The sequence below is a fragment of the Rhea pennata genome, chromosome 2, assembly GCF_028389875.1.
Source record: "Rhea pennata isolate bPtePen1 chromosome 2, bPtePen1.pri, whole genome shotgun sequence".
Taxonomy (NCBI): domain Eukaryota; kingdom Metazoa; phylum Chordata; class Aves; order Rheiformes; family Rheidae; genus Rhea; species Rhea pennata.
This window is the reverse complement of record NC_084664.1, coordinates 25,159,990-25,176,007: the sequence shown is the minus strand read 5'-3', so window position 1 is coordinate 25,176,007 and position 16,018 is coordinate 25,159,990. Positions and strand designations below refer to the sequence as shown.

The window sequence follows — 16,018 nt, the reverse complement described above, 5'->3', positions numbered from 1 at the left end:
AGACTGAGCTACCACAACTATTTTCTCGCAACATACAACACACCCCAAAGTTCCTTATATCGTCGTGGATTTAACAGGACACAAATCTGCCAGACAGTGTGCCTCCTTTAAACCATAGCTTTAGGCCTGAAGCATTTCTGCTTCAAGGTATTTTTTTCTTCCTGCAAAATAGAAAATACTTGTAATACTTGAATTAAAGGGAAAATTAAATTTTCAGGCTACTTCTGCAACCCTTTAAAACATGATGCAAGCATGACCTAGCCTTGATACTCCAGTGTACCAGTCTCTTTTCCCTTTACCCTTCCTTCCCAAGCATTAACACATATACAGCTTTTACTTAATTTGTTCTCCTTTGTTTCAGCAACTTCAGCTGCCACTTGCCTAGATAAAAAAAAAAAAAAAACTTCAGAAATTTACTTGTACCATAGAATTCTACATAAAACAGCTATCTATTGTGCTATGGACACCTACCAATCTAAAAACTTGATTTTAAAATGTCAGGACTAAACAAAAAAGGCAATCTATTTTCATTAACCCATTTTCCCCAAATGGGTTAATTTGGTTGTTTACTACCCCTCGATGCTTATTCTTATTGTAGTATTTTCTCTATGTAAATTAGGAAAACGCTCTAAAGTTACTTCACAGTGATGCCTGTGCTTTTAACAACATTTAGAGGCAGGATTTGATTAATATACTTAAAAAATAAACAAAAAAGAGATTAAGTTGAGAAATTTTTAATGAATTCAGTCTTATTTTGCTTTACATTTTAATAGCTTTGAAGTGGGAAACATTCTGTACAATAAAGGCTTTCTAAGTAAAATGTAAATGTGTTTACTTTCAATACAAAAACTGGTAACATCAACTATTCCCAAAAATACGCAGCTCTGTTGAAAGCAGCCACCATTTTCTTCAACAGTGTCGCATGGACCTATGCCTCCATAAAAGGAGGAATTGCCAAATTAAGTCTGGGAATTGGGAATCGGGGTTTGTGTGAAGAGGACTACTCTAGGCACAAGCAGGTGTAGAAAAATGAACACAAAAGTCTTGTTCTTCCATGCTCCTACAGTCACTTCCTGGTGTCATTTGTGTTTTCCTTTACATCTTCAAAATAACAAAGAATCACAATATGATGTCTTTGATCTGCTCAGTTTGTAGCCTATACAAAGCAGCAAAACTGTTCTTCTCCCCATTGTGCTCTACCCAAATAACAACTATTTTTTCCTCTTTAAAATTTACCTATTCCTGAATGACACTATTATGCTTCACATTTTAGAAAACATTGGTCTTACACTGTCTATTTCTTACATAACAGATAACAATTCAGCTCTGTCTTAAAAAGGAAGGTTTAACCAGTGATCTCAGTTCACAGAATGACAAAATCAATGCCTGTTTCATAACAAGTCGTTATATTTAAGGTAAAATACAAATCAATCATCCTCTCAGAAGTTCATAAACGCTGAAGCACATTATCTAAGAATGCTAGCCTCTATTCATTTGTTTTTCTTCTGAAGTTCGTAAAAGTAGTAGTTTATTTTTCCGATAATCTTCATTCTCCTTCTCTGCTTCTTCATCTAGTGATTTTCTGATACATGCTTTTAGTTCCTCAATTCCTTCTCCAGTACATGTTGATACAGGAATTATATCTTTGAACTTGATCGTACTCTCAGGAATCAGTTCTTCCTGTAGTAAGTGTAAAAAGTCTGAAATAGCACAGAAAGAGTTAGTAAAAATCTCACATAGTGTATTACTATAAATCCCACAAAAACCCATTTCATTTGGGAAATAAACTTTAATAAATAAATGACAATAATAAGCATTACTGGAATTAATACAGAATAAAAACTATGTTTTTTAAAAAATAGTTAAGTATCAGAAGACAAATATTAGCATAGCAGTTGCATCATACTGTATTTACACCCCTCCTCTAAGATGAATGCAAAGAAATCTCAGGTTTAGAATACAGGGACAGATTGTTTTAAGCATTTCTGTTTCTAGTCTGCTCCAGGAAATAGGAAGAACTTCACCTCAGTATATATAGCAAAACTAAAATACAGTAAACCTACATAGGGCTGCCCAAAACTTTCATGTGCTTGGGCCACAGTCTTCATATGCTAAAATTTACATACATCAGTGCCTTTAAGGAAACCATCAAAGCAACGGGTTATTGTTATCTGAGCTGGGAAAGACCTTCCAGGATCTGTTTTCTTTAAAGAGGCAAATAAAGAAGCATCTAAATGCAGGAACTGGTTTTAGAGAATACATTCAAATAATAAATTGAATTAAATTCAAGATAGCTATTAAATTTCAAACACCTCTTTGCCAATATCCCCAGAGTTACCCCTCATGAAAGCTTATTACTTCTTTTGTCCAAGCTAATTTTTTGAAGTTAATATACCTTGAGGATTCTGTAGCTGTTTCATAAGTTCGTTCATGTTTTCCTTTGCACTAGGCAAATCCATTTTATTAATGGCAAGAAGTGCAGGCTTTGTTAGAAGTTCTTCTTTGTATAGCTCCAGTTCCTTAAAAGACAAGTGAACTTGACTTAGTGAGTATTTGTAGTTTAACAAGTGCTATTTCAATTTTACACCTTATCTCTTATTGTTGAATTGTCTAAATAGTCTCTGTGGCTAGGCATCTGTGAACTGTACTGAGATGCTCAAGGCTGGTGTATTAAAGCAGCCTAACAGAGGAAAACAATGTCAAAAAACATTCAGTGATCACTTGCTCAAACACAGATGTTCCAGGTAAGAAGCCTGGACAGTTATGAAACATATTCCTACAAAAGAATGACAGTTTTGTTCCTTTTTTTTCCCTCTGGTATTTATATAAGTTCATACACAAAATCAATTTGTTTAGAAAAAGTTCAGACTTATCAGCAAAGCCCTTGGACAGCTTTCTGACTCTTAAGCATTTCAATGGACAATGCTTTATATTGGACATAAAAGCATTAGCATGAACTAGCTAAAAATAAACACAGATGAGAAGATTCATTATGTAAAGTCATTGACCAAGAGAAAGAAGAGCTGCTGGACTTTATATAAAATTGTTTTAATCAGAGACAATAACAAGAGATGGAAATGATGGAAATAATGAAAGTTTGCAAACCTCAGGCCTGATTTCTTATCTAGGCCTTGATCTCTCTTAGTATATGAAGTAAAGGCATCAAGGCAGGGATTTAACTATACACATGCATTTCTACTTCCTAAAAGTCTACCAAACTGTGGATCTGAAAAGGTGTTCTGTTTTTTCTTTTTTTAATCTTAGCTCTATTATGAGAAATACCTCCTTTCAGATGCTGCACAGGTTAACAACGAAATAATTATGCTGAATATAAAGCAAAGTAGGTCCAACAAGACCATTAAAATGAAGGTTGCATTATTCCACAGAATTTTGAACTTGTTAATTGGCCACATAAATCCAACTGTCATATTAACATTTGAAACTTCTTGATCAAAACTGTATAATCCCCTTTCTAGTCTCAATAACAACTACAACCAACAATGAAGAAGATAAGTACCTTTGTCAGAAGCAATATAGTTTCAAAGGCTGTTCTGAAACGAGTCTTGACAGATAGCTGAAACCCAGATATATCAACCTGGAAAGTTACAAAACAAGAAGCTTTGTGCTTTAAGATTATGTTACAACATCGAGGTACTCTGCATCAACTACTCTGTAATAAAATGTCCAGGAGCATAACCCTAATTCTTAAGCAAACAATAAGGCAACTATACACCAAAATAAAATCACACACACTGATGACACAAAGTGATTGGTTTTGGTAGCATGTTTCTCAAAGTTGATTTTTAAACCTGTTTTGTGAGGAGATCTAATTGTAGAACTGAAGAATCTAACTGAAGAAAAGAAACCGCCCCCATGTCTTACCATGTCCTGGGCTTGGAGTATATCCCTGATCTAAATTACTTCTCAAGCTTCATAATAAATGCTACTTAAGCATTGAGTTTATCATCAGTCATTTGACCTCTCCATTCTAAAAACAGAATTATAGCTACATTTGTTTATCCTGAAACATGCAAATTGCAAATGTGATTTCCCAAATTCCAAATACACTGCAATTAAAACATATTTTATATTTAATGCACTGCCTTTGATTTCAATAAGCCCTGAATTTTATTTAACTTACAACCAAGAGAAGCTGTTTCGTTCTTTCTATATGTTTGAGAAATTTGTGGCCCATCCCTTTGTTTGCATGTGCACCTTCTATCAGTCCTGGGAGATCAGCTACTGAAATCTAGGAAAACAAAAGTTTCAGACAGAAGATTTCCATTAAGCAAAAACAGTAGTTTTGGAATATCAATACCTACTATGATTTCATACAGACAAAAGAACTCGGACCAAAGAAAGCATCAGAAATACCTGTTTTGGGACTTCTTTTACAACTATGTATTCTTTGGAATTGCACAGGGCACTAGTTCTCTGGCAATATGCATTGGCTGTTTCAATACATTTAAAATCTATTATCAGAGGCAGGTTTAAACAAAATGCTACTATTACATAGGCATTGCAATTCTCATCTTCTCCCATCTATTCATGTATAGCTATCTGCCAACTAAAAAATAAAGGATAATACCACCTCAGCGAAGATCTTCCAAAAGTTACTTCTACCTGACAATAAAACAGATTCTGGAAAGCAGGCAGATTAGGCTATCAAGTCTGTATAGAAATCAATTTGTTACTGGAAAAGAAAATGGAAATCTGTTCCTTGCAGCTACAGAGAATCATTTTTGCAAATGCAAACCCATGTAACATTGTTCTCCCAAACACAAGCAACTCTAAGACTTTCTCTTCTCTTAAACTGCAATTAGATTTTGTGTGGTATATTAGCTGCCAACCAGAGACCAGCAGGGACTGTCAAAACGGACAAGAATCTTGTCATTTTCTCTGCTGCTTGGGAGGATTGTACACAGTGGTGAGGGAGAGCTTAGACAGATGGAAGAGCAACAGAATAATAAAAAGAAATTCCAAGCTCTACTCAGTAGCTCACAAAAAGCTATGTCAGAGAAGGAAGCAAAGGCAGGCTTCAAAGGTATCTGATACCCATTTAGATATCAACTGGATTCAAGTAAGCTGGGCCCAAAGCCAGCACAGAATAAAATTGCCAGTGTGCTGCCTACTGTAGGATGGGCCCTTCTGGTAGGCTACTGCTCTATATCTTGCTGGTGAGCTTCATTCCCACTCCCCTTCCACACTAACTCTTGACCATTATGCTTCTCCTATATATTTTAAGTCTTGTCTCCAACTTTATGACTTACAGCAACAGGTAGATACAGGTAGGTGAAGCACAGACTTGCAACTAGAAATAAGCTAGAGTTAGAACAGAAACATCCATTTGCAAGTGTGATGTGTTTGGGTGGTGTACTAGAAATCACCACCACTTTTGTTCTGACTTTAACTGTCTTTCAAAGAAGAAATATTTTTTATAGAGCTTATAAATAAACTCAGATTCTCTCAAAACAGCACTTGGCTCACATATTTTGGTAGAAGATATAAAAGGATCTGCCATCTTCTACCATCTGCTACTGATCTGAACTCAAGACTTCTACTCAAATCTTCTACTTCTGTGCCTTTGTATCTCAAATCTCCTTCCCCTCCCCCCCCCCAAGTACCAGATAATGACTCAAATGGCAAAAGATAATTTGCCTATATTTGGTCCTTTATAGCATACTATGATAAAACTAACCAATTGCTACATATTTTCTTAAACATTTCAATGTTTCACAGGGAAAAAAAAGAAAGATATAATTAGGAATAAGTAGATGAACCTGTTGAGTGTGGTACAAGACCTTAATTATTGCTCTTAATTGCTCTTTTTCAGCAGTTGCCATATTTAGATCTGAAGTACTTTCTCTTACTCATAGATGTTTATTTTAATCATTATCACTACCTCCTTTAACTTTAAAACAGTACTTATAGTTTTTATACAGCACCCAGCACTGTAGTATACAAACAAGTACCATATATCAGTAAAGGTGACTGTTTATAGCCTTTTAAAAGGCTTACCTGCAATGAATCAGAAACTATCTTGTTATCTACAGCAGTTTTCTAGAATAAGTTACGCTCAACTAGTGAATAAAATGGACATAGGAAAATTTTCCCTTAGATGCTTAGAGAAAGATATACCTCCTTTATTACACAATTTTGTTAAAAATACTTTAAAATACTATAACCGTTTTAAAGGATTCAATTGTTAGATTTACTCATAGCTAAAAACCTCAACAAATTAAATAAGCTGCTTGAAATTTTCAGATCTTGTAAAAAAAAACCACACACACAAACTTTTCCAGTATTTTTGCATTTCTGTAGCTACCCAGTATTTTTCTGATGTATCTAAAGCACATGTATAATGAGATAATATTTTAACATGTCATCATACAGAAATCTTGATTACTCACTTTGCTAAAACAAAAGATACATGTATACTCCTAGATGTCATTTACCCTGCAAAAAAAATACTTTATTCTCATGAAGCTGTAGGGTGCTAAGGACTCTTATGATCCTCTGCATTGTAAAACAAGGGGGACCTAATTTTCACCTGCAATTTCTGATAAGTAATATGTAGTGTTTAGAATCTGAAAGGATAACGTTTCGTATTTGTATCACCTAATTATACTTAAATATACTCACAAGACATGCAGTAAGAAAAGAGATATTGTAAGTAATTAGATAAAATTAACAAATAGCATGTCTGCTCAAAAATTAAGTATTCAAATACCAAATTCTTTTTTTTAAGTTTTAAGTTTTCTGAGCCTTTAACTGTGACCTAAAGCATCATTTGCAGGGAATATGGGGAAAGGGAAGCTTGATGCAAAGAAATATAGTATTGATTTCTTTTCCTAATTTGAGTAAACACAGATTTCAAGCATCAGCTACAGACCCCCCCTAAGATTATTGCTTCTGAGAGGAAAAAGTTTTCTACCTTTTCACATCTGATGTATACTTTTTTAGTTAACTCATCTACAATTCTTTTATGCATTTGCCTTTTATCTTGGAAGTGATGAGCTCACACATACTTAAAAAACAAAACAAAAATACATCAAAGAAGATTCAAGCTTAAGGAATCAAGATATTTGCTCTAGCCCTACATAAACCTGGGGCCCAATTCTGTACCAAAATCTAATTGTAAGGAGTCTCACTTTGAGCTGGGCAACTCCTCCCTCCGCCCCAGTGGATACTGTAGAAAGGATTCTAAGTATCACAGAATTATTTGTTAATTTTACTTGAAGAATCTAGCTAGAGTTGAGCTGGCAAAAAACAAGGTGATGGGGCAGTAGTACCATGAGTCTTAAGTTACAGCCTGCTGCAAATGGAACTGGATCCAGGTAATGCAGTATCCTGATTGTTAGGGCAATCACTCTCACTCTGTATTATTTTGCTTTTTTAACTAAGTAAAAAATCCCTCCAAAACAAACAAACAAAAAAATCCTCCTCCAAAACCCCATACACCACACCTATACACAAAATCAAAAGGAAGTCAGAACAGCCTATCCTGATAAGTTATGGCAGTGTGGCTCTGTTTGCTCTATTCTCACTCACTGGTATGGACCTGCAGCTATTGGACAAGCTTCCATAAAATGCATGTAATTTTATTATATACGTATACATAATATATACTTATGAAAAAACACAGGTAGGAAATTTCCTTTTACTTTCTGAAATGATGTTAAACAACATAACATGCCATTAAATATGCTTTTAAGGAACAATAAGAATAAACTTTCATACCAACCTGCTTATAATCTGCATACATGATTTTTCCCAGTTCAGGCTTTATTGTTGTAACTATTGAAGGGGGGGGGGGAAGAGGAGGGGAAGGAAACAAAAGTATTTGAAAAATTTTTAAAACTGTTAATGTTACAAAACACTTAAGTGTAGCAGAACATTCTCCCTATTTACATGAAACAAGAGTTCTCACAAAAAAAAAAAAAAAAAACAAACAAAAAATAGGCAAATGGAACAAAGAAAAAGAGAAGAGAATACAATTAAACTAGTCAGGTTCATCAAATCTTGGCACTGTGTGCAGTTCTGTTTCCTTTATCCCAAGAAATTAAATAGAGAAGCTAGAGAAGACTCAGACACAAAAAGGATGATCCAAAGCATGGAATAGTTTTCAACTAAGAAAAGGCAAAGTGGGTCAGGACTTGTCATACTGCAGAAGAGATACCTGAGTAAGAACATCAAAAGCTTTACAGAATCATGGGTGGTATGAGAAGATGAATAAGGGTTATTACCTCTCCCAGCATAAGCACTAGGGGCCATCACTAGAAACTATGTGGTGACAAATTCAAAACAAACAAAAGGATACAGTCTTCAAACAACTGTAGTTAAGCTACAGAACCCCCTGCCACAAGATGCGTGGATGCTGAAAAACTTAGTTACTTATGGGGAGACTGGACAAGAATACTGAAGATTGTTGAATACATAAAAAATCACATCTGGCTGAGGAAGTCCTTGAACCTCATATGGTTTAGCCTGGACGCCCACATAGAAGAAGTATCTAATATATTTGTTGTGTTCTTACACTCCGCTCACTAATCTACTTTTGGTTCCTCTCAGAAGTAGATAGCAGGCAGATGAACATCTCCTCCAATTTTGTATGGTTATAATTTTTAAATGTTTCTACCTATAATATTTCTATTGTCCTAATTATCAGAAAATTCAAGATCATTTTAGGACAGGTCATGAGGGGCTTCTTTGGTTCTCCCTTTGCTTCTGTGGTTGTACCATTTTTGCTGCTAGGTATTACAGAGGTGCAGTTAAGACTGATACGAAAACAGAAGTGATGGAGACCCACAGTAATGGAGATCAGAGAGATTACTTGTTCTTTTTTTGGTCATTTCATCACTTGGGACAGAATTAACGATGATGCAAAGAAGGAATATCTCCATCAGCAAATTGGGAATCAAAGGTCAAGGAAAGAAATGAAAGGAGGACAAGTATCTGCAACCTTGATCTATGAAACCACTGTAATTATTCACATGCATCATTCTTCTCTCTGGCAGCTTGTTTTGCAAGTTACTACTCCCTTAAATAATTTTACTAGCTTCAAGTTTTCTTCTGTGAAATCACTAAGATAATTATGTGGCTGGTGACTTCTTCATTCATGAAATCCCATGTATAGTTACGGCATCTGGATGTAGATTTCAACACAAACCTATCTAACCCTCAGCATCCGAAGGCAAAATGAAAACTGGGAAAATGATGTAGACAAAAAAAAATATGTGAAGTTCCAGCACATTTCTAACTGAGATGCTTTAATTAAGAAATAACCTGATAACTAATCCTAATTTATTGATAGAACACTAATAAAAACAGCATATTCCAGTGGAGGGATTCAAGAACAAAATCTTACTCTATTGCAAGATACTTATGCAAAGGAATGCGATGCTGAATATTTAGTAGACTGAGGATATTTCACAGCATCCAGTCCAAGAGGCAATAATAAATAGGTTGAAACTAAAACATAAAAGAACAGACCTTGTATCAACAGGTTCAAGCACTATGAGGTGATGCATGTGAAAAACAAGGTAGCAAAAAGAATTAGATAATGAAACAGCAAGTTACCTCTTTAAAGTATTTCTAGTAATTAAAAATGTGTGTAACACATTTAGCACATAACATGGTTATTTCCTGTTCTCTATTATGAACCTGTAAATCAAGACCGAGAAAAGACTTACTGCTCTTATGAAACGCTATAGCAGTAAAAATAAGAATATGAACTTACATGCATAATCTGCAATCTGAGGTTTGGCATGAGAAACCTTGCTTAGCAGAGATGATTTTCCTGCATTTGGAAACCTAGAAGGAATGTCAGCATTTAGACAGTAAATAAATACGTGATAGCTGTGTATTTTATTACCAAATACATGCTATTACTTTATTCAGCCTCAATGTCACAGACTCATTTCCACAGAGACTTTTTTTTGAGCACAAATCATTAAGATTTTTAACCAATTCTGAACCATTTTTATAAATCCTACAATGCTTCCCAGGACTGTAGGCAGCAAGATATATAAGCACACTTACACATGGAAGAGATTTGAGGGAAATCTTTCAAAGTCACTTGGGCAGAAAAATAGCATACTATCGAGGGCTTCCTGTATTCGTTCTCCACATGCTATTGCTAATTTTCTAAATAAAAACATCTGTGAAGCCTCAAAATCTGGTTGGTGCAGACCTGACTGTTTCAACTTTTTCCTTGTACAAGGATCAGCTATACCTGTGTACTAAAACAAAGAAGTTCCTTTAAGGAAATGGTATCTTTTACAAAAAGTTATCTAGACTGTATCCATCTGTTGAAATGGAAATCTAAGTTAAAATCGAAAATTTTAAAGATTAAGCCAAACGGTAAAAGATAGCGGCCTTGACATTGGTCAAACCTCAAGCTAATGTTATAGCAGAATATAGACTATAGTCCCTATTTACAGCCATCTGTTGCAACCTGGAAATCATACAAGACTTCTGTTAAAGTTGAATTTACAAGTCTGTTATTTAGTGATGTATGCATGATGTTATTTGCATACATGTTGTTGTTATTTACAATAGTGATCAAAGAAATCTGTGTCAATGGGTAACTGGTTATTGGTCATAAGATATAAAGACATGTGTCACTCAAAAGCTGACATACACAGAAAACTGATACTCTGGTTTTCAATACCTACACAAAGAATAACCTGTTAACATGGACAGCTAAAGAGAACATGAGCTAATAAAAAACAAGAAAAATGTAACATTAAGGGGCTTTATTTTTCATAAAGGAAGAGACATAATAACTCTTTTTATAGAGGGAAAATTACTGAGGGTAGTTTTAATGCTCTGTGATGTTGAAAGGTGCATTAAAGACATTTCAGAAGGTTACTCTGGTCATCTCCTCAGGCAAGTATTTTGTTTCCAGTGAGGTACAATACACTCTTTGAAGTTTAAATTGCAATCAGTACTATACATCACAATCTGTACTCAGACCTGATGATCCTTTCTCAAGTCTGTGTGTTTTTTGGCCTAATCTAATAGCAAAGCACTTGTAAATCTACTGAAATAAAAACAACAAATTCAAAGAGATCAAAGTACGACAACAAAGTATCAGAGGCTGATTCATACTCTCAACAGGAAAATAAGATTCTCCTCCAATTAACTGATAATGATATTTTCTATGCTTTTTACAGTGAAACTGTCAGCTAAAATATAAACCAAACTGCAGGTCTAAAGAAGCAGTCATAAGCAGTTTTTATAATCACTGTTACAAAGCCTCTGTATTTTTCAGAAACTCTAAAAGTAAAAAAAAAAAATATTTTGTATCATGTAAATACTGAAGACCTCTTGAAAATGACAGAATTTCAGGTGATTTTGATATTAATAGAACTGTTAATTTATTTCTAAGCAAATGAGAAAATTCTAGCTGGCAAACCATGCTGTCTTCAAGTTTCCATGCTTTAAGGGTATACTAATAAAGGTATATACCAATAAGATTTTTTTTCCACCTAAAACCACTTTTCTCATTTTATGCTTTTTACAGTTTTTAAAAGTAGGGAATGGAGGGGAACAACACATTAGTAGATCTATGTGAATCAATACTTTTACAATTTTAGTTTGTTAAAAGCTTTCTCCAAATCGTTATTTTTATCCGTTTTGCTATTAATCAGCAACATTGAAAAGCACCAGAGCAATACAAATGGAAGTTTTACAGTTCTAGTTTGTAATTATTTCCTTCTAATGTTCCATACTGATTATTCGGGAGAACAGAGTACATATCCTTTGCAATTTTCATTAAAACAACTACAAAAAAGAGGCACTTGTGCCAGTACCATAAAGTGAAAGATGCAATATGGATAGCATCTTGGCTTTATTTTGCACCTCCTACTTACTTCATAAATGCTAGCTAAATATTATGTTAATCACTTTAATTGCTAAACTCACTGATATTAACTCATGACCCTGATGCAAGAAGCCAAGCAAATCCACAAAAACATAACCAATATTTGCCATATTTTAATACTGATGTGAATCAATTTTAATGGTTTTTTATTGGTGTTTAATTTGTACCTGATTTTTGCAAATTGCAAGTAATTTAAGCAGTAAGGCAAACCTACACTGACACTTATTCACCAAACTCTAGAGTTTCTTTGCAGTCTCACTGAAATTTACTACTTTACTGTGATTTGAGAGCTGAGATGTCAGAAAGTGCAGAGCTACAGTACTTACCCAACTAAGCCAACATCTGCTATAAGTTTCAAATCGAGATGAACAATTCGCTTCTGACCCTTGCAAGGCAGGAAGTTTGTAGCCAAAGAGCCTCCGAGACCTCCACGAGCTACTAGGCATCGCTCTCCTGCTGCATTAAGCTCTCCTGAAAATAAATTTACTAATGAAAAAACCTAATTCTCCACAATAATTTAGTTCTCATTTTCCCACTTAAATCTGTCTTTATTGAAGGGAGAATTTTCATTAAGTTTCCTTGCAAGAGGTGTGCACTGATGGAGCAATAGAGATTCCATCTGTGCTTATAAACAAATGAAACTAAATATAAACCAAATGACCCTTCTGTCATATAGCTATTAATGTCGGAAAGAATTGCTAAGTATAGACAGGCAAAGTATGGCTAAGATGACAGTTCTGAAGCCTCCAGTACTTCAGAATCCAAATAAATCTAGATAAACCTGCAGGTATTGGTAAAGTTGTGGCTATAGCAGTTTTGATTAAAAAAAATACTCTGAATCTAAGAATTACAGACATGTATTTCTTATGAATACCACAACTACATCAAATTCAAATTATCTATAATTTCCATAAGGATGCCTGCTATATCTCCCTCAAGTTTAAGATGTTAGAATAAGTTAAAAAAAATTTTCAAGGTTTGTATAATACAATGATGGCTACATTTACCTACATACCTACAACATAAACAGTGTTTGCCGTAAGTGAATCATCCAGAGTCATTTGTGAGTTCAGTTTGAGCAGTGTGAGGGCAAAAACACTGAGAAACTACAAAGAAACTGCAGAGAGCTATTTCAGGATCACTATTTCGAAAGAGATCTTCCAGGTTATCATTGAAAACTTTATTTAAAACAAATTATAAATATTTTAGATAAAGATCCTTATGTCAGCATTTCAGGTTAACTTTTTAAGCAATTTCATAATTCAGTAAAGTTAGAAGGTCACTTACCTTGGTTCATGGACACATGATCTACGCGAGCTCATTAACAGAGAATCAGTATGACTTACAATCTTTAACACCTGCTGCAAAAGAAACTTTCTTTCTGCTGGATACAACAATACAAATGACTTCAAGTTTCTCAAAGAGGAACTTGCTTTTCCAGCAATTATTCAAGTGTAATTTTCATCAATGCTTCTTTGCCCAAGAAAAGCAAAAGGAAATATATATTCAATATATAATAAATATATATAACTCTACATTAAATCTTTAAATATTCTATTTCAGTAGTGTGAGAAGTTTACTAGCTGTCATTAATAAATACGACAGCATCTATTAGACGTATTAAAACAACCCAAAGGTCCTTACCAATCTGCTTTCCATCATCACAAAGAATTGAAATCCCTGGAGGCACGTGAACTTCACGGTCTTTTCCCTTTTCACCTTTTAACGCTCTGACACTGGGAAAAGTTAAATCAGGTTTAGTAACTTAAGGTGGCATTTTGTTCTCTAGAAAAGAGCTATGTAACAACCTTCATAAAATGCATTCTTACCTGCTGTTGGCTCCTGTTCCAGCTATAAATCGCTTCTGGGGGTATCTGTCTTTAATGCTCTTTAAGGTAGTTCGCTCTTGGGCGATGAACCAGACATCGCCACCTCTCCCTCCTTCCCCGCCTAGGCGAGGATAGCCCATGCCACCCGTTCCTCCTCGCACGTAGAGCCGCAGGGCATCTATAAAGCTGCCATACTGACAAAACACCACATCTCACGTGAGCACGGCACTGATTTAGTCATTTTATTTGTTCATTTTATACAGCGTTTAGAAACAAAGCAGCAAAGACTGCTTATATGGCGCTTTTACACAAAAATGTTGGCAAATAAAAAAAATAAGCTCAGGGAACAGACACGCAACGCTCCTAGGCCTTTTTTTTTAAACACATAAGCGCACGGCATTGCCTGCCCAGCAGCGGGCCGCGCCGGCTGCGCCAGGCCCGGGGCGGCCGCGCTCCCCCCCCCCCCCCCCCCCCGCCGAGGGGCCCTTCGGACCGCGGCTCCGCTCCCGAGGGGCGCGGGCGTGCAAGCGCCGCGGCCGCACCGAGGCCGCGCCGGGCCGCGGGACGCAGGCGCCTGCCCGAGGCGACCCGCAGCCCCGCTGCTACCGGGGCGCCGCGCCAGCGCTGCCTCCCGGGGGCCGCCCGCGCACCGACCTGCCGCAGCACCGCCCCGCCGCCCCGCACCATGGCGGAGCCAGTCAGCGCCTCTGCCGCGACCCGGCCTGCGCCGCCGCGCGAAGGCTGCCGGGAGCGGGGCGGGGACGACGGCAGGGCCGGGGCGCGGGAAGCTGGCAGCGGTGCGGCCGCGCCGGGCTCGCGCCTCCTCCCGCGCTGGCGGCGCGCGCCGCCATTACGCGCTCGGCCATGGCGACGGCGTGGGCGAGGCGGGCCCGCGCCCGCGCGCATGCGTGGCCGGTCCCGCCGTCGGGAGCACCGCGCCGTTGAGGGCGCCGGGCGGTGGCGCGACGACGGGCAGGGCTGACTCCCCACCTAGTCCCCCCCAACGCCGCGCAGCCTCAGGCGGAGGGGCGCTGAGGTGTTTCGGGCGGGGGAGAGCCAGGCCCCGGCCTCGAGCGCTGCGAGGGGTCGGCAGGGTGCGCCGGCTCTAGTGGTGTGTTTTCCCTGGAAACCCTTTCCTGGTTGTGTTCGGAGTCCCCTGTCGGCCCTGCCTCTGCAGCTGGGCCCTGTGAAGCCGGCTGAACAAATTGGTTTACGTGTTTCCCCCAGCAAATCGGGGCCTGAGCTTTCAAAGGTTATTTTTCAGGATAAGCATCACAGTTTTGAAAGTACACGCTTTTAATAAGTTATATAGTATTTTGCATTTTTTTAAATGGTTGCAAGTGGGCAATTATTTTTTAAATAATAAAGTTACTAGGATCGGGAGGGGTAGAATTGGTGAAACAAGAGCCCCTCAACTAGGTCTTACATAAGTCTATTTTACAGAAAAGTATTTTTCAGATACTTACAGGTATTTTCACTTTTTTTTTTCCTAAAACAACCAGTCATCATGGAAAAAAGGAAATACTATGTCTTCTTTTGTTCCATCTTCCACCTGTTCCAGCCTTTCCAGTAGGTCATATTTTCTTAAGTTCATTTGCAAACAGCTTGAGGGCTGTCATTACCTTTTAGAGTAATTTAATACTTAAAATAGATTCAACATCTGACTTTATCTGCAAGAAAAGATGTTACTGTCATCTAAAAGTGTAAGTTAAATCCCCCAAATTAAATATATGACTTTCATCAGTGTCGAAGTAGTTTGACCATGTGGACAAAGGTTAGACGGACAGGGTGAATGACAGAATACAAGCAGAAATGACTACAACTGCAAACAAATGTAAAACTATTAAGCTTTGCATTTGGGTCATGCTTTCAGATCATGTGGACTACATCTGAAATTTTGAAACAGGTGAAACATAAAATCTAGGAGTTTTGAACAGATCTGTTAAGCATGGTACCAATTGACTGGAAAATACCAAAAATGAGCCTAGCATCATGTTTAAGGCCTGAGGAGTTCTAGTTGGGAAGCTTGTTTGCTTAGACTCCTTTTCTCATCGGAGGAGAGAGGCATCTGCAGAAGGCAAGTCACATCTTGAATGACTCTCTACTCAGCTAAGTGTTTAAAGTCAAGTGGGCTGCAGCTGGGCTGTAATTGCTTGTATTTAAAAAGAGAAAAGTGATCTGGCCAACCTATAAGCCTAGTTAAACCGTATACAAAGCTTTAGAGAAATACAGGTTTGTCAGAGAGATACAGATCTAGAAGAAGATGTCAAGAAAGCATTTGATATTGATTTGATATTTGATA

General features: G+C 37.1%; 1 protein-coding gene across 1 annotated transcript; it reads right to left on the bottom strand.

The window, feature by feature from the left end:
• Window positions 1-718: 718 nt before the first annotated feature.
• GTPBP10 (GTP binding protein 10) lies at window positions 719-14,477 on the bottom strand. The gene is made up of 10 exons (XM_062567741.1): window positions 14,371-14,477; window positions 13,717-13,910; window positions 13,532-13,623; window positions 12,214-12,358; window positions 9,740-9,813; window positions 7,745-7,797; window positions 4,142-4,249; window positions 3,518-3,595; window positions 2,396-2,519; window positions 719-1,700 (listed from the first exon to the last, which is right to left on the bottom strand). Exons 1-10 carry the CDS (start codon window positions 14,401-14,403, stop codon window positions 1,480-1,482), a joined length of 1,122 nt encoding a protein of 373 aa, XP_062423725.1. The 5' UTR covers window positions 14,404-14,477; the 3' UTR covers window positions 719-1,479.
• Between the last annotated feature and the right edge of the window lie 1,541 nt (window positions 14,478-16,018).

Bases quoted from the DNA above. Each gene is read 5' to 3' on its own strand.
- GTPBP10 (XM_062567741.1), bottom strand. From the start codon at position 14,403: ATGGTGCGGGGCGGCGGGGCGGTGCTGCGGCAG. The intron at 13,624-13,716 runs GTAAGAATGCAT...AACTTTTCCCAG, and splicing joins GGAACAGGAGCCAACAGCAG to TGTCAGAGCGTTAAAAGGTG. The intron at 3,596-4,141 runs GTAAGTTAAATA...GTAACTTTCCAG, and splicing joins CGAAACAGCTTCTCTTGGTT to GTTGATATATCTGGGTTTCA.